We start from the raw sequence: 22,431 nt of genomic DNA, 5'->3' as shown, positions 1-22,431 counted from the left end.
TGCAGTTGGTTTTGGCTATGCTTTGGCTCATGTCTCATCCAATAATAACTGTTTTTTGTCAGTGAATATAGAAGATGTTTCTGGTGGATGCTGCCATGATTAGGAATCATGAATGGATCACAAATAATGATGGGTGAGAGAGTTACAGAGCCAGAAAGACCACACTCCTCCCAACATGCTAACCTCCCTTGTCATTGGTGATGGTGAAAGGTTAGCATCTTTTGTTGTAGCCTCTGTAACTGTCTTACCTCGTGTTTTTTCCCCGAATCATGGAATTACCGGAATTCTTTTTGAAATATTCAGAAAGATCTTCTCTCCTCACATTGAAAGAAATGACTCCAGACATCATCCGCCATTCAGTTACTATTGTACAAAACCAAAACATAGACAAAACAAAACTGCCACTGCATCCATCCAACGAGTATGCAGACGCTTGACGCGGGTCGTTGTGTGCAAGAGATATGGGACCAAATACTAAACTTTAGAATGCTTTAGTACAAGGTAGGTGAAAAACTTATTCCAAATACTTATGACTTCTTCAAATGGGGGAGCCGAGATACATAAAGTGAATGCTTTTGTGTCTAAATGGTATGAAACATAATGGTACATATGACATATACTGTATGAAAATACCCGAAAATGAAAGTTGACATTCTGTACTAAAAAAAAAACATTTTTTAAAATCTCAAATACAAAATGCCGGAGTATAGAGCCAACATTTCAATGTTAGTTTCACTGTCCAAATACATATGGTGAGGACTGAAAGCGCTTCTTTCAGTGATGGGAACCCATAGATAAGGTGATGTGGCTGGGTCGTCTCCAGGGAACAGGGCGTTCTAAGACACTGATACTGGTTGAGAAGGAAGGAGGGAGGTCGACTGCCCAGGCTGGGTGGTGACACCATGTACAATGTACTGCTGCTAGTGTGTGTGTGTGTCTGTGTGTGTGTGTTTTTCTTAATTTTTACACTCTTGGTATTCTCTCAACCAGCTTCATGATGTAGTCACCTGGAATGCTTTTCAATTAACACATGTGCCTTGTTAAAAGTTAATTTGTGTAATTTCTTTCCTTCTTAATCCGATTGAGCCAATCAGTTATGTTGTGACAAGGTAGGGTTGGTATACAGAAGATAGCCCTATTTGGTAAAAGACCAAGTCCATATTATGGCAAGAACAGCTCAAATAAGCAAAGAGAAACAACTGTCCATCACTACTTTAAGACATGAAGGTCAGTCAATATGGAAAATATCAAGAACTTTTAAAGTTTCTTCAAGTACAGACTGGCTCTCATGAGGACCGCCACAGAAAAGGAAGAATCAGTTACCTCTGCTGCAGTACATTAGAGTTAACGGCACCTCAGATTGCAGCCCAAATAAATGCTTTGCAGAGTTCAAGTAACAGACACATCTTAACACCAACTGTTCAGAGGAGACTGTGAATCAGGCCTTCATTGTCAAATTGCTGCAAAGAAACCACTACTAAAGGACACCAATAAGAAGAGACTTGCTTGGGTCAAGAAACACAGGCAATGGACATTAGACCAGTGGAAATCTGTTGTTTGGTCTGATGAGTCCAAATCTGATATTTTCGGTTCCAATCACCATGTCTTTGTGAGACGCAGAGTAGGTGAACGGACGATCTCTGTATGTGTGGTTCCCACAGTGAATCATAGAGGAGTTGTGATGGTGCTTTGCTGGTGACACTGTCAGGGATTTATTTAGAATTCAAGGCACACTTAACCAGCATGGCTACCACAGCATTCTGCAGCGATACGTCATCCCATGTGGTTTGCGCTAAGTGGGACTATCTTTTTTTTCTTCAACAGGATAATGACCCAACTCACCTCCAGGCTTTGTTAGGGATATTTGACCAATAAGGAGAGTGATGGAGTGCTGCATTAGATGACCTGGCCTCCACAAATCACCCGACCTCAACCAACTTGTGATGGTTTGGGATGAGTTGGACCGCAGAGTGAAGGAAAAGTAGCCAACAAGTGCTCAGCATATGTGGGAAGTCCTTCAAGACTGTTGGAAAAGCATTCCAGGTGAAGCTGGTTAAGAGAATGCCAAGAGTGTACAAAGCTGTCATCAAGGCAAAGGGTGGATAATTTGAAAAATATAAAATATTTTTTGATTTGTTTAACACTTTTTTGGATACTACATGATTCCATATATGTTATTTCATAGTTTTGATGTCTTCATTATTATTCTACAAGGTAGAAAATAGTAAAAATAAAGAAAAACCTTTGAATGAGTACGTGTGTCCAAACTTTGACTGGTAATGTACTGGTACTGTGACATTTCAGGGCTATTTCACAAGAAACTTGCAACCAGTTGTGATATTACATAACAAATCAAGGATAATCAAAGCATAGGTCAGGATGACCCTGCCCAGAGCAACCTCCCAAGGCCGGCCACAGTGTTATGTTCTCTTTTCATCTATCTCAATAGCCTAGTTTATACATGGCGCGATCACACGTCCTGTGTCTTGATATGCTCCACCATTTGATTGTGGCCCCATTTAAAAAAATGTGTCTACACATGGTATTAAAACTCTTATCCGTCCACTGTGTCTGCACTGTGACCAGACTTCCTGGTTTCTCCCAGTAAGCAAATTATATTGACAGATATTTTCAAAATAATATTTCTTTATTCTAAAGACACATATTGTTGCCATAGGTCAGTAGTGCCACCGGTCAATGATTCTGGAGGACTGTAGAATGATGATTTAAATGGTTTAACTATCCAAATCTGTCTACACTTGTAAGATATCCAGACACAAGGGCTATGTTTCCACAGGCAACTCAATTCTGATATGTCCGCCCAATTACTGGCATTAGAGCGGATCTGATTGTTAAAAAAAGAAGAAAAATATTAGAATTGGGCTGCCTGTATAAACACAGCCAACGCGTGCCTGGCGACCTCTGGAGGAGGTCAGGAAGATCGGATCAAAGTCAGATCACAATGTGTCTTTTAATTGTCTACATCGGTCTAAAAATGTGGGCACAATCAGAATGTGGACAAGATCAGGACAAAGGGTGCATGTTAGAACCAGGTATAAACGGGGCTAAAATGTAGTCCTTCAATGTGTCCCCTGTCACTTTACCACCACCTGGAAGGCATCTGTAAAAACACACACACACACACACACACACACACACACACACAAAAAAAAAAAAAGTGTTACTTTGATTTCAGATACTTTCTCCCTTTCCAAGGTTGTTAATGAGCTGTCAGTCAAATAACCGGTTTGATCCACAGGCTACAGTGTCAGGGACGTGTTACTGCTCTACTAAAACCTGTAACTGGCTCTGTGGCGGCTGACACGACAACAAACAGGCAAATTTGTGTCTCTCTGTTTAGTTGACCTTGAATCTCATATTCCATTTGGAAGGGGGTGTTATTAGCCTTCCCTTATGTGGTTTTGCCACAGGGTTCATTTCGCAGGAGGCCATAACAAAGAGGAGACATTCACAGTGTTTTTATTCGTGGTGCAGGAGAGAAGCTTGGTGAAAATATCTGATTTAACTCTTTGGTGCACGTGGTTTAAAAGGGACCTGGTAAAACTGTCCCACGTTGATATTCAATTAATTTGAACAAATCTTCAATGTGGAAAATGTTTTTTTACATTTTTTAAATCTTCTCAATTCATAAACAAAGGGTCTCCTTTTACTTTGAGCCTGGCGACTTCCCATTGTGCTGTTGTTTTTTTCAGAGTGCCGTCACTCACATGTCCACAAATAACCCTGGCACACAGTTGTTGATACCAAACTCTGAACACTAAAAGGGCTAAAGGGAAGAAACAACCTTTTCTCCTTCCTTCGTTGTCTCCTTTTAAATGTCCTTTTTAACGAGGCAGTGGTCGGGTTGGCCAGATACCACACACAACCGACCGGGCAGGTTTATCTTCCAGATGTGACCCGAGCTGGGGTTATCATTAAATCTGTTATTGTGTGTGTGAGACTGCGTGTGTGGGTGCATGCTCGGATACCAGCTAACAATTCCAGGGAGAGAGAACATTTTTGTAATGTCACCCGTAATGTTCCCATAATGTTTTGGTCCTTTTTTCAATTTAGTTAGGGGGAACATTCTATCAATGTTAGCAAAAGCCTTTTGAGAACATTTTTTTTTAGAATGTGTTGGTGTTAAAGTTAGATTAACATTCCCTTAATGTCAAGCAGAACTGACCTAGAACGTGTTCACACTATTCCCAGCATATACAATTATGTTCTAGACACTTCATGAGAATGTTGCAAGAACACTCCTGTGTCCAGTTTTCAAAAGGTTAGGAGAATACTCCATCATCATTTATGCAATTATTAGTCAATATGTCCTCACCTGGGATTTCAACTCCACAACCTCTCGGTTAACAACATTCAGCTCTTTTTGCAACTCCACTACATCTCTGTCAGTTAGCACTTAATTGGACTATTTTCTCATCATGGATATGACTTACTTCAACAATTTAAGGGCTTTCTGAATAGTTGTCTAATGTTGGTGGGGCATATTAACCTGTTTCAACGATAGCTCCTGAATCACTATGAGCATTAAAAGGTTTTTCTTGAGTTTACTTTTAACAGAGCGGAGATGTACTTTACTTAAAAGTGCATTCAACCTGTTGCTTACACCTATCAAGTTGTTTCAGATCTACAACAAGTAGATAGGGAGCAAGGGTTTAGTGTTTCTTCTGGACAGGGCCTAACTTTACTGGCCCAATAAGCACAGGCCCTAGAGATCCCCGATTGGGACAGTGGTTGGTTTGTTCGTCATTAGTGCTGGTGGCCTGGTAAATATTTCCAAGTGTTCCAACAAAATGTTCATATAAACAATTGAAATGCCTGATCAATGCAATTCAAAATGGCAATAATGACATTAACATATATTGCTAAGAATGGGAAGGTACGGTGACTCCCCTAGCAGGTGTCAAATGCAGGGCAACAATGCCCTAACCAGTATTTTTAGGCCAGTATAGTTAGGCCCTGTCCAGAAGAAACCCTAAATCTTCCTTCCTAGATCTAAAACAACTTGATCGGTGTAAGCAATAGGGTGAATGCTGTCTTAAAAATACACTTAATCAAATATTTTCTTGAGTGTACCTTTAAGAGAGCATTCACCCTCTACACCTATCAAGTTGTTTTAGATCTAGGAAAGAGGGTTTCTGGTTTCTGGACAGGGCCTAACTATACATAGTGATTCAGGAGTATTAATAAAACAGGTTAATATGGCCCATCATTATTTGACAACTATAAAGAAAGCGCTTCAATTGCTGAAATGAATAAATAAAATCAATGATGAGAATAGATTAACTGATACCTGAGACGGACACGGTGGCATAGCAGGAAGCTCGGAGTACTGTGAATCAAGAGGTTGTGAGTTCAAATCCCAGGTGAGGACATGTTAAATAATAATTACTGTATAAACACACAATGTAATATGGTATGCAAAGTTAAAAGCAGTGTCTGTGAGGATCCCTAACTTTGCCAACCGATAAAGAGCTGTGACTGGATCTGTGGTTTACCTTGATTGGCGTGTCAACAGTGACATGTTCAATGAATGTTCTCATTCATTGTGTCGAGAACATGGCAACCATGTTCTGTGTATGTTGGAGTCACATGAATGTTTTAGCAACATTCCCATGAAAGGTGTCTAGAACATTAATGTCTTAAGTTCTGAGAACATGGTAACCATTATTCTGGGTAAGTTATATGACATTAAGAGAATGGTTTCTTGGAAATATTCCTTGAACATCACTGGAATACTCCTATAACAACGTTAGTTAATTAACAAATGAAACTATTAAAAGGGACATTCTTTAAAGTTGTGGGAACGTTTGTTGTTAGCCAAGACGTGTGTGCGCACATTTAGTTACCTAATATGAAATCCCGCTTCTTTCCCCATTGTCTAACAAAACAGGGCAAATCAGTCTGATTTGACAACACGTTTCAAGTCACTGGACACATTTTGGGCAATTCATTTTGTCATGGGAATAGTAAATGGGTCACTGTGAAGGCTACTGGCCTAGTTACAACAGAACACTTTGAGCTCCTTCCCTCCCATCAAGCTCAACACGTTCATCTTTTAGATGACCAAGGAGGTCAATCAGTGCTGGGTTGAATGGACGGTGCAGCCCACACTGAGATCAATTGTTGGTAACACACAGCACATTCATATCTGGGTATGTTTGATGTGTATGTAGACCTGTGCTTTTCCTCCTGTCTGATGTAACGGTATTGACAAATCGTTACAATGGAGGTGACTGTTTGGTGTCTCGTACTTCAGCGGTTGTGCAGTACAGTGGTCAGCTGTTCTGTACTACGCTGAGCTTGAGCTGAGCGGTCTAGCTTTAGAACGTCTCACGTCGGGCTGCTGGAGGTTCCAAGACTCAACACGTCAGTACTGTGCTGTGCCGATCAGTGCTTGGTTAGTGCTCGGACACTCTTTTTTGTCATTTTAGCCCTCAGACATGACTGTAGACTCCCATGGCTTCCAACAACTGTTAAAAAAAAAGAGTCATCGTTACAGTGGAAACGGTTTCAACTACGCATCTCATCTTTTCTGATCTGAATGCCCCGTCTGCAGTTAACTGTTCGACAACACAACATTCTAAAACTGGCTAATTTTGAGTCATCCTATCGGTCCTTATGTCGACTGTTGGATCTGAGGCTGGGCTTAAAAAGGCTAAAATCCTAAATCAGCACTCCTACTCTGTGAGATATGTGATACATATGACCCATGCTCTTTTCCTACCCATCATCCCCCTGGAGCTCACCCCCTCCCTTAGCCCATTTGCGGATGGAAATAGCTTGTCTGTGACACTTGGCTCCTGAGCGCCAGGGCAGCTTTAAATCAAATCAAAATGTTTTTGTCCCATGCTTTGTAAAACATTAAGTTCAGACTAACAGTAAAATGCTTACTTGCGGGCCCTTCCCAACATTGCAGAGAGAAAACCTCGGAAAATTATCTAAAAATAATAACAAGAGGAATCGAAATACAATAAGTGATGATAACTTTTCGACACAGACAGGGTACCAGTACAGAGTCGATGTGCAGGGGTACGACGTAATTGAGGTAGATACATTATTTACATATACAGTAGGTTGGTGTAAAGTGACTTGCCAACAGGATAGATAATAAACAGTGTCACCAGCAAAGCACCCCCACACCATCACACCTCCTCCTCCATGCTTCACTGTGGGAACCACACATGCGGAGATCATCCGTTCACCAAGTCTGCGTCTCACAAAGACATGGCGGTTGGAACCAAAAAAATAAATAATTGGACTCATCAGGCCAAAGGACAGATTTCCACCGGTCTAATGTCCATTGCTCGTGTTTATTGGCCCAAGCAAGTCTCTTCTTCTTATTGGTGTCCTTTAGTAGTGGTTTCTATGCAGCAATTCGACCATGAAGGCCTGATTCACGCAGTCTCCTTTGAACACTTGATGTTGAGATGTTACTTACTTGAACTCTGCAAAGCATTTATTTGGGCTGCAATGTATGAGGCCGCTAACTCTAATGACTTATCCTCTGCAGCAGAGATAACTCTGGGTCTTCCTTTCCTGTGGCGGTCCTCATAAGAGTCAGTTTCATCATAGCGCTTGATGGTTTATGCGACTGCACTTAAAGAAAATTTCAAAGTGCTTGCAATTTTCCATATTGACTGACCTTCATGTCTTAAAGTAATGTTGGACTGTCATGTCTCTTTGCTTGTTTGAGTTGTTCTTGCCATAATATGGACTTGGTCTTTTACCAAATAGGGCTGTCTTCTGTATACCATACCTACCATGTCACAACACAACTGATTGGCTCAAACGCATTAAGAAGGAAAGAAATTCCACAAATGAACAAGGTACACCTGTTAATTGAAATGCATTTCAGGTGACTACCTCATTAAGCTGGTTGAAATAATGTCAAGAGAGGGCAAAGCTGTGATCAAGGCAAAGGGTGGCTGCTTTGAAGAATCTCAAATATAAAATATATATTTAATTTGTTAAATACTTTTTTTTGGTTACTACATGATTCCATATGTGTTATTTCATAGTTTTGCTGTCATCACTATTATTCTACAATGTAGAAAATAGTAAGAATAAAGAAAAACCCTGGAATGAGTAGGTGTGTCCAAACTTTTGACTTATTTTAGATACATTTCACCTTAAGATCGCTGGGGACAAATGTGAAACCAGTCATATGGCAGCAAATTGAAGCATATCAATGTATCACCTTTTCCACAGCGCAGTTTATGAAACGCTGGCCTCATAACTTGGGGTGAAATTTTGAGACCCAGGCTATAGGCTTCTGTAGCCATGCGCAAATGACAAATGATAGCGCCAAACCTGTCAAGTTGATTCATGATTTCTAGAATGTTTTTAATTATATGCCTAGACTTATCAGCATTTTTTCAAGTTGTAATGTATTAGCCACTATCGGTAGGCACAGTCAGTTTTACCCACATACATACATGTATACCAATCACGGACTTTAGTGTTAGTTCCATTACATCGTTAGTTGACCTTTCGTTCCTCTGTCACGTTCGTGTGGTTGCTCCAGAGGATCGCTAGCAATAGTGGACCATATTAGGATAATGTATTACAAGTTGTGCAATCATTTTGGTACACGCAGCCTATTTGACTCATTATGGAACGCAAACCATACGTAGCAGTTTAAACCTGGAGCACGCTTCACAACGACTCAACTATTGCCATCACAGATCCATTAATAGTGAGAATAATTAGGGTAGATATATATATATAAAAAAATAAAAAATAAATATTTACCAATATATTTGTCCAAATTACTTTTTGTATTATTCAGAAATAGTTTAACCCTTAATAATATACAAGGTCAGGGTATTTTTAAAACGTTTAGTTAGTGCTTAAGGTGACAAATATGCATATTTGCATTGCTTTCTTTAATTGATCCCTAATATCCTTAAACCGTTCTCTCCATATATTTTTTGTGAGTCCGTCGAGAATTTTTTTCTTAAATAAAAAAATGTTTCACCAAATTTAAAGGGATGGCTTTAGATAATGCACTGAAAACCCTACTAAATGAAAACTCCACGAGAAAATCTGGTGGCCAGCAATTTGGGACTATTTTCAGCAGTTGAGTAAATTGTATTCAGCGTGCCCAAGGAAACCACATGCAAAGCCCATTATGCACCTGCATAAGGAAAGTCTGAATACCTACTAAAAACTACTAAGAAGTGCATTAGAAAGGCGTACATTTCCTAAGTCTGAATCGGGCCCTATGCGAATTAGAGTGGGTCCAGGGTGTCTGGGATGATGGTGTTGATGTGAGCCATGACCAGCCTTTCAAAGCACTTCATGGCTACAGATATGATTGCTACGGGGCAACAGTCATTTAGACAGGTTACATTGGCGTTCTTGGGCACGGGGACTATGGTGGTCTGCTTAAAACATGTAGATATTACGGACTGGGTCAGGGAGAGGCTGAAAATGTAATTGAAGACACTTGCCAGCTGGCCGGTGGATGTTCTGATTACACGTCCTGGTAATCCATCCGGCCCAGCGGCCTGGTGAATGTTGACCTGCTTAAAGGTCTTACTCACGTCTTTACCTTGCGTTGAGATGATACAGTTTTCCATGACTAGCCTGTTCACTCAGACGGTTGTTGTTTGGCAGAGGAAAAAATCTGAGCAGGACTAAAAGCTAAACAGTTCGCTCAGATGGGAACTGATTTCTCATTCTGGAGTGGAATCCCTCCCGCCACATTTCTGCCAGCCCAGAATGTAAATAGACAGGAACTCCTGGGGTAGGGGTGAATTGTGAAGTGGAGAAAAGAGAGAGAACTGAGGGGTTTCAGCTCCAAAACAGAGTTTATCTATCAACATTCAGACATTATGCTGAGAACATTTAGTATGCATGAGCCCATCCATTCACCACATGAAAGCCCATTGGGAGCATTGCCCAGTGATCACACAAGGAAACATCAGTGTCAATGGTGCACTTGACTGTCGGCCTACTCTCTTCCACACAAAACACCCATCCACACAGCATGTCTGACTTTCACGCTCTCCACTCATTAACAAAAGATGGTATAATAAGACAGTATGGTAAGGAATACTTTTTTTGGGGGGGGGGGGCTAAATATGAGAGGTAATTCAGTCACCCTCATAAACACAGTCTGGCTTTTTACTGCAGCCAGTCAGGTTTTTACTTGCACATTTACCCCGTGTGCACCTGATGTTACACCTACTACTCTAACATCTACATGTTCCCTTGTCATCTAAATGAATAAATCACAGTGTTTTTATGCTGAGGGCCCAGATGAGCAGAGACAAGCCTCCTTTCCCCTCCCTGTGACCTAAATGCAGCTGCTTTCCCCCTCTCAGTAAAGGCCGCTATGGGATCACATCAAAAACCAAGCCCTCTGCACTGTGAAGGCAATTTAATATCCACAAACAAATGAATAGGTAAACACACAGAGCGGAGGTGTAAACCTTATGAGGTGCAGTGTTTCATCATTTACATATGATCAGTTTAGACATTTTCTCATCTCTCAATCTCTCAGCCCAGCTAACAATTCTAGGGATGTATTTGTAATGCTACCCGTAATGTTCCCCTAATGTTTGAGTGTCCAGTTTTTCCATTAGTTAGGGGTACATTCTGTTTGCTAGAAAACTTTTTTAGCATGTCCTGGTGTTAAAAGTTGTTTTACATTAAGGGAATGTTCTCTTCTCTTATCTAGGACATTGTTCAAATGTTCTCAGAATACACAACATTCATGTTCTAGATGCGTTTTATGGGACGTTTCAAGAACATTCATGTGTCCAGTTTTCTGAGTGTAAGGAGAGTATTCCAACAATGTCACATCAAACACACACAGAACATGGTTGCCATGTTCTCACAACATAATTTAAACTCATCAAAAAAAGAAACGCCCTCTAGCTGTCAACTGTGTTTCATTTCAGCAAACTTAACATGTGTAAATATTTGTGTGAAGATAACAAGATTCAACAACTGAGATATAAACTGAACAAGTTCCACAGACATGTGACGAACAGAAATGGATAATGTGTCCCTGAACAAAGGGGGAGGGTCAAAATCAAAAAGTAAGAGTCAGTATCTGGTGTGGCCACCAGCTGCATTAAGTACTGCAGTGCATCTCATCCTCATGGACTGCACCAGATTTGCCAGTTCTTGCTGTGAGACCTTACTCTTCCATCAAGGTTCCTGGACATTTCTGGGGGGAATGGCCCTGGTCCTCACCCTCCGATCCAACAGATCCCAGACGTGCTCAATGGGATTGAGATCCAGGCCCTTCGCTGGCCATGGCAGAACACTGATATTCCTGTCTTGCAGGAAATCACGCACAGAATGAGCAGTATGGCTGGTGGCATTGTCATGCTGGAGGGTCAGATCAGGATGAGCCTGCAGGAAGGGTACCACATGAGGGAGGAGGATGTCTTCCCTGTAACGCACAGCGTTGAGATTGCCTGCAATGAAAACAAGCTCAGTCCGATGATGCTGTGACACACCGCCCCAGACCATGACGGCCCCAACGACAAATGCGAATCCGACCATCACCCCTGCTGAGATAAAACCGTGACTCGCCAGTGAAGAGCCCTTCTTGCCAGTCCTGTCTAGTCCAGCGATGGTGGGTTTGTGACCATAAGCGACGCTGTTGCCGGCAATGTCTTGTGAGGACCTGCCTTACAGCAGGTCTAAAAGCCCTCAGTCCAGCCTCTCTCAGCCTATTGCGGACAGTCTGGGCACTGATGGAGGGATTGTGCGTACCTGGTGTAACTCAGGCAGTTGTTGTTGCCATCCTGTACCTGTCCTGCAGGTGTGATGTTTGGATGCACTGATCCTGTGCAGGTGTTGTTACGTGGTCCGTCACTGTGAGGATGAGCATTTGTCCATCCTGTCTCCCTGTAGCGCTGTCTTAGGCGTCGCACAGTACGGACATTGCAATTTATTGCCCTGGCCACATCCGCAGTCCTTATGCATGCCTAAGGCACGTTCAAGCAGATGAGCAGGGACCCTGGGCATCTTTCTTTTGATGTTTTTCAGAGTTTGTAGAAAGGCCTCGTTAGTGTCCTAAGTTTTCATAACTGTGACCTTAATTGTCTACCGTCTGGAAGCTGTTAGTGTCTTAATGACCATTCAACAGGTGCATGTTCATTAATTGTTTATTGAACAAGCATGGGAAACAGTGTTTAAACCCTTTACAATGAAGATCTGTGAAGTTATTTGGATTTTTACAAATGATCTTTGAAAGACACTGTCCTGAAAAGGGGACATTTATTTTTTTGCTGAGTTTATTAGTGTTCTAGACACATTTCATGGGAATGTTGCATTTCTGTGTACTGGATCAGTTGTCAGGACATTGCCCGATGGCCCTAAATGAACATCGCCAACATTTAACTCAACATGTCCTCCTCTTAGATTTGAACTTACAACCTTTTGGATGTAAGATCATTCAGGTCTTACTGCTACAATGTCTCTGTCAGTTAACAATTAAATCAATCTTTGATCATTGACTTGATTTACTTATTTCAACAATTGATTGGATTTTAGGATAATGGAGATGGCTGCCGTTTTACGGTCCCCTAACCAATTGTGCTATTATGCATTTTTCCTGCGTTATTTGTAACTTATTTTGTACTTAATGTTTCTGACAACATCTCGTATGTCCGAAAATAGCTTCTAGATATCAGGACAGCGATTACTCACCCCGTACTGGAAGAATATTCTTTTTATTCAATGAGTCGGACGCAAAGGATTTACTCCAGACACCCGGCAAGGCCCTCATCCTCGTCATTCGCAGGAGAAAGTAACAGAGATATCGGGTCACGTAGGTCTGGGTGCCTTGTAAGGATCCGACGGCGAGTGGGTTAAATCTGCCTTTACCATCGATCCTATTAGCCAGCGTACAATCACTGGATAATAAAATAGACTAACTACGCGGACATTAAAAACTGTAATATCTTATGTTTGACCGAGTCGTGGCTGAACGACGACATGAATAACATACAGCTGGTGGGTATTACGCTTTTTCGGCAGGATAGAACAACAATTTATCATCAGGTAGAACGGAAAACCAGCAAGCACCCTGTAGAGTAATAGTTTAATTCCTAGTTTAATTCCTCTGCCCTAGAGGAGGACAGTGAGTGGTCATCATTGGTGCCTGTGATCGAGACCCGCTAAGCAAGTCACCCTACTCTTGTATTCTTAGCAGGTGTAAAAGTGCATCCATCTAGGTCGACGGAGGAAGAAACAGGCGCAATAGATTATGGTCATTGTAGTTAATTACCACATTCTAACGCTGAACGTTGATAAGGCTTGGAGTTGCTGTGGCACAGTAGTTTGTGCTACTCAACAGCACCTGTATATAACAATTTGTTTTAAGCCAAATAGACTTATGTTTAAAAACAGTGAATATCAGAGTATCTGTCACTGGTACTATGCTGGTGGACATATCTTACAAATGGAAAATAGTTGGCAGGTACCTGGGGTTTGAGTCTGATAATTCAACTTGGTCTGGTCCACAGAATTAATAGTAGTATTTTTTCCCCCACAGATGGCCTGCTTAGCTGCTTAAAATTCTTACAAGCTTGTTTTGGCTGGTCTGTAGCTTACTCTTTACATGTTTGGGGCTGCTGGTGAACCATGATGTGCAGGCATAATCAAAAGTGACAATGGACTAGCGCACTTGCCAGTCTTTAGGGTGTCGTTGTCAGCCCGTTTCGAGGATGCTGGAATTATATTTTGGATGACGTGTGCATGCCTACAGGAGCCGTTTGAAGTAGCCTAATCAGATGAACACATTGTGACTGGTTGTGCTTATTATGCCCTATATCAAATGTAATACATTTTAAAAGTTAAAATGACAGTATTTAGGCTTTATTGAAGTCTTGGGTTCAAGGTGCGAGAGGAATACCCGCTCGGATTGGAGAGGAGGGAGAGCAGGGCATGCAATAAGCCTTCATGAATAACTGGGCCTGCCCGGCCTACAACAGACAGCACATCTCAGTATTCAAGGGAAAAATACAGCCGGACTGGCCTGCTACTGTGCCTTTCTAGACCTTATAAAAACTGTGGAGAGCACACCCACAACTGATCCAAATGGAACGAAACATCGAAAAATCACAGGGCTGTTGGGCCGTTATTCAAATGACATTTTTTTCCCACCTGCAGTGCCTCCATTGTCACTATGACTGGTGGATAGAGGGCCAGACGGAGAGACTGGTAGACTGTATTGATCTGTGGTGTAGTAAAAAGGTAGCGTGCGGAAAAGCGTAGTGCATCAGGGAAGCACCTGAACCCCTTGATATGGGGAAGGCGCGTGAAAGCAGGTGAGGACATTAGTCGAGGATGGAAGAACTTGGATGGTAAAACCAGCAAAAGAGCAAACAGACCAGGGGACACACACACACACACACTACCCTCCCGTGTCCAATAATAATAAAAAATAACACACACACACAAACCTCCCCCCCAAAAAAATAACACACACAACCCTCCCCCCATTGTTCATTTCTCAATCAACTTGCATGAGAAAGAGGTCGTTTAGGGTGACGATCTACAGAGTTAATGTCTCTGTGGTGAACACCTCTCCCTCAAGGCCGTTTGCATTCAACCCAACATGCAACAAATCGACTGTCCTCCTTGCCTGTGGTGACATTGTCGCAACATGAAAAAGCTGAGCGATTTCATACAGCTGAATATCACTCAGACATGTCTGAATTAAAAATATATTTTGTTGTTGTACCATATAGCCAGCTTTGTATTGAAAGGAGCTTGGAGTCCCAAGGCAGATGGTCACTGCTGTGATGTGGTGAAGCAGCGGTCGAGACGCTGGAGCATCAGTTGATAGAGGAATATATCCCAGACAAGGTTATTCATTGATCTCGCAGTGAGTTTGTATTAGAAACCCTGTGAAATGCCTTTCCCTCTTACAAGCATGCAAATGAGTAATGAAAAGAACATAAATCTAGCAATTTTATACAAAACATTTGTAGAGCTAGGATTTACTCAAAACGTACACAAAGTGTGACACACCAGGCGCGTGTCTACAGTCAGACAAGGGGTTGGTGGGTGGGTGCTGGGCGGGCTGGAAGCATGTACACACACGGCTGAGATGGCTCGGTGACCCGGACAGGGCTTCCTCCTTGTGGAGGCAGGGCAGGGTGTTCTCTTCCAGGTGAACAGGCACATGAAACACACGCGATGGGGCAGGCCCCAGTGAGGCCTTGGCAAGGGTCACCGGGTCCGTGTCACAGCCTCTTCACCTGCACCACTGACAAGGGGAACCCTTGAAAGAGCATGTCCAGACACATCACCTCATATTATTCCTGAAGGACCTATATGCCCCCTAGTGAAGACATAGGGTAATAACATCCCTTGTTCCAGTACAGCAATGAAAAATTACTTTTGAAACACTATCAGCTCCTTTAAGTCAAAATAAAATACTGAGTATTCTGAGAGCATGTGCTGGATGGAACCTTAGAACAAGACTGAATTGAATAGTTGAATACACTAATGGAGATATCAATAAACACAATATAGTATCAGTAAATGTGAGATGGTAAAGATTGAGTGTAAAAACATTGGCTCCTATTTTTAGTGTGGACCGACCAACACACCCCTTTATTCCTGCTGGCCAGGGAAGAGCCACCAGCATCGATGTCTGTCACCCCTGGGGTGGGAGAACTTATTTAGCCTCTGTCAGAGCCAGCAGACAGAAGGGAGATCACATAATCATCAGTGGGTCTCCCTGGCTTCGCCTGCACTTTAAAGCCTAAATCAACAAGGATAATAATCCTGATGAAAATAGTAATGGCTCCTCTTATGTTTATGTTGAACTCCAGTGAGAACGTCTACAATACATATGATTTACTGGCTGCCTCTACAGCCTGATCAAACTGTTGAACACTTAACAGTGCTAAAATACAGGAAGAGCTCAGACTTCAGCTTGCTGACTCTCGTGATTCGGCCCCTTTTGCTGCAGGCACTACCTTCAATGTCCAAACCATTAGTGATTTCTGTAATGCTAAAGTGGCGCTCTAGGGCAACCATTTCCCTTGCATTAATGTCCTACTTCCGCTGCAGTGAAACAAAGGCTTATCCTAATGCCTCAGTCTACCGTAGCATGCTCCCTAAACAACTCCGGTTAGGATCTGGAGGGCAGCACAAAGAACCAAAAGGAGAAACGGATCCCGTTCCACATGTACATTTTTTAAAGCAGAACAATTTATTATCAAGTACAAGAATATCAAACAAAGCAGAAAAAAATCCATCAGGTTCACAAAATTGTTTTGCCACAATCTGCGTCACTTTTGTTCGGTACAGTACAGAGAATGACTTATCAAGATTGCCGATTTTTCCACGTTAGCTTATATTTTAAGTTCTTGCTTTATTTTGTAAATGTGGAACTGCGCTGCTGACACCAGAGCAGAGTAAAAGGCGATTGACAGGAGTGTTTGGGTGTCAAGAGTTCGTAAAGTGCTTTTGCCCCTTTAATACAGGTCAGTCAGTCCTTAAACAGGGCAATGGTTCCTAAGTCTTCTGTGGGCCAGGAGAAACTAGTCCACATAGGAAGAGGGGTGCCCTGCCTTACTGCCAGTCAAAGGAGCGCTTCACCAGGCGGTAGAAGTTACGATTGTGCTCCCGGAGGTAGGAGCGTAGCTGTTGCAGCACGGTACTGTTGACGGCCGGGTGGGGACGCCCTTTGGACTCGTGCAGGCAGCGTTCTCGCCCCTCACTCCGGATGCAGAAGAACCCCTTGGTCTGGTTGAAGTAGAAGTTGGACGACATTATCCTGGGGGGCAGGTTGAGGAAACGCTCTACTTTCTGCAGCTCGGGAAGGGGGTCCCGGATCAAAGTGTCCCCATCAACGATGTGGATCTGCTCCAAAGGGAAGTGGCGCAGCCAGTTCCTCATATGCACGTCGTAGAAGCTACGCTGGATGGCCTTGTAGCGGGTGTTGAGAGCTCCGCTGCGCACCAGCAGATTCTCAATGGCCTGCACTGGCTTGTGGTTCTCCAGGCGGTTGAAGTAGACCTGGGTGTAGTCTGAGACGACGCGTTCAGTTGGGTCCCGCAGGATCAGCAGCAGCTTGATGGAGGAGTTCATGGCACGGATGCGCTCTGGCGCCAGGGAAGAGGTGAAATAGCCTGGCGTCTTCTCCACTGTGATCTGGTGCGGGTAGGAATAGGGCATCAGCTCACGGTACCAGTCAAAGCCCTTGGCGTAGTTCTCGTCCCAGTCGAAGAAGTGCACCTCTGTGGCGGCGGCAGCGACCTCAGGGTGGATATCTAGCATCTCCAGCAGGGCGCGTGTCCCCCCCTTGCGCACCCCAATGATGATGCTGTGGGGGGCATGTTTGCTAGTCCCCGGGGGTGGAGACAGAGTGACATTGGCAGTGAGTCCAGGGCCCAGATCCAGACTCTGAACAAACTCCGATGGGGCAGCATAAGTCTGGAGAACCAGGAGGAACACTGACACCAACAAGCAGGCCATGGTGAGGGAGGTTGACGAGAAGAGAAAAATAGAGGAGAGGGGATGGTCAGAGAGACAGGAGAGCAGTGGATCAGGTTTAGCTGTGGATCAGAGCCATCTCTTTGTGATCAAAGCTCACATGAACAGAGCGGCTGTCTTCGTCTGCCATCGAGCATGAGGAGGAGAAATCACAGCCAGTCCAGAGCACATCTGCAGAGACAGAAGGAAGAAAAATGTACTTAGGTCTTCCCATTTGATTATCATGAAAAGCTAGCATAGCCCAAAGGCAATTTCTCTAACCTGGCAAAGCTTTCCAGTAATTAATAGAATACAAGTCTGTCTCAAGTGTTTCCTCTCTTTTCGTTATTATTATTCATCTCACTCGGTTTCAAATGTTTTCCTTCCATCTCCCCCTCGTCTCTCTCCTTTCCGTATCAGGAGTCACTTGTTTTAATCATATGGTGTAATTTCACTGGCTGAAAAATATTTAGATCTCTCAGCCACATTTGTGGGATGAACTATGCAAGTGTCTGGCTCTGGGCCAAAACATAGGCCACACTACTTAAATGTTGTTTTACCGGGAGTCATAATCCTCACTCAAATCAATACACTTAACCTTCAACCGGGAACATTTCAATGAAGACAGCAGGGGTAAGTGTAAAGGACAAAGTGTGACTGTAGAAATAAGAGAAGCTTTTAAGTTCTGGATACTGTACCTTCTGGTTTTCTATACATGTGAAGCAAGATCAAAAACAAGACCAAGAGAACTAGGACAGGAGGACTAGGATTGAAAAATACTGGATAGAGTCTGAACAGCCGTAACATGAGTCCTCCTGACCTTATGTCTTCCCAAATGCTTTCATCAGGGAAACAAACTACGGGAGAGGTCGATTCCTCCATGCAAGTCAAAATAACTGCTCTGTTGCATAAACATTAAATACCAGCAAAAGGTCATGGTAAGGCTCTCTAAATAAACTCCCAGAATCATTATCCGGCTGAAAATAGGCTTCGCTGCTGGAAAAAAAAACCCCCAGCATAGGCTGGTCGTGCTGGTGACCAGCCGCCACCATGTTATGGACACTGGTAGTCTCTCGTGGAAAGACTACGTAAACATAAATGGTACCATAGATCAGTCACGATACGTGATGCGTGAGATCCAGTAGTATTAGTTCCGGTGTTCGTTTTTTTTTACGCCACTGGTTATTTGGACAAAAATAAATAAAAAATTATTATTATTATTATTATTTTTTTTAATCACACTTTCATAGGTGTTAGCATCTTTCGAATATCGGAACGGGAGGGAACATTTGTCCCATAAACATTTGTCCATAACCAACAAAGAGAGAGGACGGAGCTCTTCCTTCTGGTTCAGATCCTCATTCTAGTTCTTCTCAACACGTATGGACCCAGAACTTAAATTATACTTTCGTTCTGTGTTAATTAACCGAGATAAGGACATTGGTGACCAGCTGTCGCTGTGTTTTGGACACTGGTAACTAAGCTGATCACAAGCATACCAGTCATGCTGGTCACCAGCAAAACTAGCATCAATTCAGCTTGCAAAGTTATGTTTTATTCCTATTGGGATCCAGTCAAAGTGGGGATATCCAAGAATCGGAACGTGTATTCACCCACAATCTGCATTCAGAATGACAGCCAGGCTTAGAAAGATTTATAAATACCTAAACCATCTAAAACAGGAACAACCATTTCAGCAATGGTTGCAATAAGTCCAACTAACAGATTGGATTAGTTTAGAAAAATCTATATGTTAATCATGTTTGTGTAGCATAAGATTGAATTAATTCAATGTATACGCAAAAGAAAAGGTGGAAAAGTACCAAATTGTCATACTTGAGTACAAGTAAGACACCTTAAAAGAAAGACTCAAGTAAAAGTCACCCAGTAAAATACTACTTGAGTAAAAGTATTTGGTTTTAAAATGTACGTAAAAGTATAAATCATTTTAAAATGTCTTATATTAAGCAAACCAGAAGACACGTGTTTCTGTGTTTTTTAATTTACGGACAGCCAGGGTCAACACTCAGACATCACTTACAAACGAAGCATTTGTGTTTAGTGAGTCTGCCAGATCAGAGGTAGCAGGGATGACCAGGGATGTTCTCTTGATAAGTGAGTGAATTAGACAATTTTCCTGTCCTGCTAAGCATTCGAAATGTAACGAGTACTTTTGGGTGTCAGGGGAAATTGTAAGAAGTAAAAAAGCACATTATTTTCATTAGGAATGTAGTGGAGTAAAAGTTAAAGTTCTCAAAAATATAAATAGTAAAGTACAGATACCCCCCCCAAAAAAATGACTTAAGTAGTACTTTAAAGTATTTTTTTACTTAAAGTACTTTACACCACTGCTAAAAATATATTGAAACAAACTATTCTAAAAAGCTAACGGCAATAGACCATGCTGGTAAATATGATAATGATTTACATTTAAGACATTTAGTAGGACGCTCTTATCCACAGCGACTTACAGGACAAATTAGGGTTAAATGACTTGCTCAAAAGGTACAAGTAGATTTTTCACTATACTTTCGGCCCGTCATTGGACACTGTGCTATCAAACCTCCAAACGAGCTTCAATGCCATACAGCACTCCTTCCGTGGCCTCCAACTGCTCTTAAACGCGAGTAAAACCAAATGCATGCTTTTCAACCGATCGCTGCCTGCACCCGCATGCCCGACTAGCATCACCACCCTGGATGGTTCCAACCTTGAATATGTGGACATCTATAAGTACCTAGGTGTCTGGCTAGACTGCAAACTCTCCTTCCAGACTCACATCAAACATCTCCAATCAAAAATCAAATCCAGAGTCGGCTTTCTATTCCGCAACAAAGCCTCCTTCACTCACGCTGCCAAGCTTACCCTAGTAAAACTGACTATCCTACCGATCCTCGACTTCGGCGATGTCATCTACAAAATGGCTTCCAACACTCTACTCAGCAAACTGGATGCAGTCTATCACAGTGCCATCCGTTTTGTCACTAAAGCACCTTATACCACCCACCACTGCGACTTGTATGCTCTAGTCGGCTGGCCCTCACTACATATTCGTCGCCAGACCCACTGGCTCCAGGTCATTTACAAGTCCATGCTAGGTAAAGCTCCGCCTTATCTCAGTTCACTGGTCACGATGGCAACACCCATCCGTAGCACGCGCTCCAGCAGGTGTATCTCACTGATCATCCCTAAAGCCAACACCTCATTTGGCCGCCTTTCGTTCCAGTACTCTGCTGCCTGTGACTGGAACGAATTGCAAAAATCGCTGAAGTTGGAGACTTTTATCTCCCTCACCAACTTCAAACATCAGCTATCCGAGCAGCTAACCGATCGCTGCAGCTGTACATAGTCTATAGGTAAATAGCTCACCCTTCTTCACCTGCCTCATTCCCATACTGTTTTTATACTGTTTTTTATTTATTTACTTTTCTGCTCTTTTGCACACCAATATCACCAATATCTCTACCTGTACATGCCCATCTGATCATTTATCACTCCAGTGTTAATCTGCAAAATTGTATTATTCGCCTACCTCCTCATGCCTTTTGCACACATTGTATATAGATTGCCCATTTTTTCTACTGTGTTATTGACTAGTTAATTGTTTACTCCATGTGTAACTCTGTGTTGTCTGTTCACACTGCTATGCTTTATCTTGGCCAGGTCGCAGTTGCAAATGAGAACTTGTTCTCAACTAGCCTACCTGGTTAAATAAAGGTGAAATAAAAAAAAAAAAAAGGGATTCGAACCAGTGACCTTTGGTTACTGGCTCCACGCTTTTTACCGCTAGGCTACTTGGGCATGGTTTTGCAGACCAGCTTGACCATGCTGGACTAGCATAGACCAGCTTGGTCACCAACATCACCTGCATAAGGTCGTCACCAGCGTCACCAGCTGAAGCATCATGCTGGTCAGACCACCTTGACCTGCTAGACCATGCTGGTCAGACCAGCTAGACCTGCATGGTCACCAGCATACGCTGGTCACCAGCATCACTAGCTTGACCAGCTAGTCAGCCAGCCTAACCATCTAAACCATGCTGGTCAACTAGTATAACCAGCTAGACCATAGTGGACCAGTTTCAAATATATGCTGGTCTATGCAGTTGTTTTTCTTCTTCAGCAGGGTTGTTGACAGAATATGACTTTACTCCACCCACTTTGCTGTTGCCCAATATTAAAATCAACCAATAGCATGGCCATGAATGAATAAGCAGAAAGTGATTGTTAAAGAACAGCCACAGCTCACTCTGGATTAAGCTCTCTAGGTAGCTAAGGGCTTGGGCAATGTATAGGGCTGTGGCTAGGTAGCTAAGGGCTTGGGCAATGTTTAGGGCTGTGGCTAGGTAGCTAAGGGCTTGGGCAATGTATAGGGCTGTGGCTAGGTAGCTAAGGGCTTGGGCAATGTATAGGGCTGTGGCTAGGTAGCTAAGGGCTTGGGCAATGTATAGGGCTGTGGCTAGGTAGCTAAGCGCTTGGGCAATGTATAGGGCTGTGGCTAGGTAGCTAAGCGCTTGGGCAATGTATAGGGCTGTGGCTAGGTAGCTAAGGGCTTGGGCAATGTATAGGGCTGTGGCTAGGTAGCTAAGCGCTTGGGCAATGTATAGGGCTGTGGCTAGGTAGCTAAGCGCTTGGGCAATGTATAGGGCTGTGGCTAGGTAGCTAAGCGCTTGGGCAATGTATAGGGCTGTGGCTAGGTAGCTAAGCGCTTGGGCAATGTATAGGGCTGTGGCTAGGTAGCTAAGCGCTTGGGCAATGTATAGGGCTTGGGCAATGTATAGGGCTGTGGCTAGGTAGCTAAGCGCTTGGGCAATGTATAGGGCTGTGGCTTGGTAGCTAAGGGCTTGGGCAATGTATAGGGCTGTGGCTAGGTAGCTAAGCGCTTGGGCAATGTATAGGGCTGTGGCTAGGTAGCTAAGCGCTTGGGCAATGTATAGGGCTTGGGCAATGTATA

The 22,431-nt window shown here is 42.9% G+C and overlaps 1 protein-coding gene across 4 annotated transcripts in view; it reads right to left on the bottom strand.

Annotated features, from left to right (window-relative positions):
* Positions 1–16,190: 16,190 nt before the first annotated feature.
* Positions 16,191–22,431, bottom strand: part of LOC118369543 (heparan sulfate glucosamine 3-O-sulfotransferase 1-like) — a 31,808-nt gene continuing 25,567 nt past the window's right edge. For 2 of the 4 annotated variants that reach the window (XM_035754013.2, XM_035754012.2), the window contains 2 exons: positions 17,600–17,670; positions 16,191–17,459 (listed from right to left, as the gene is read on the bottom strand). In XM_035754013.2, coding sequence (XP_035609906.1) covers positions 16,576–17,459; positions 17,600–17,636 — 921 coding nt within the window. In that variant the 5' untranslated portion in view covers positions 17,637–17,670 and the 3' untranslated portion in view covers positions 16,191–16,575. Of the gene's footprint in view, positions 17,671–22,431 lie in introns of all 4 variants that reach the window. The other 2 variants (XM_035754015.2, XM_035754014.2) reach the window with 1 other exon arrangement.

The sequence above is a fragment of the Oncorhynchus keta genome, chromosome 36, assembly GCF_023373465.1.
Source record: "Oncorhynchus keta strain PuntledgeMale-10-30-2019 chromosome 36, Oket_V2, whole genome shotgun sequence".
Classification (NCBI taxonomy): Eukaryota; Metazoa; Chordata; class Actinopteri; order Salmoniformes; family Salmonidae; genus Oncorhynchus; species Oncorhynchus keta.
Note: the sequence above shows the minus strand (reverse complement) of the source record. Positions and strands in the feature narration are given on the sequence as shown.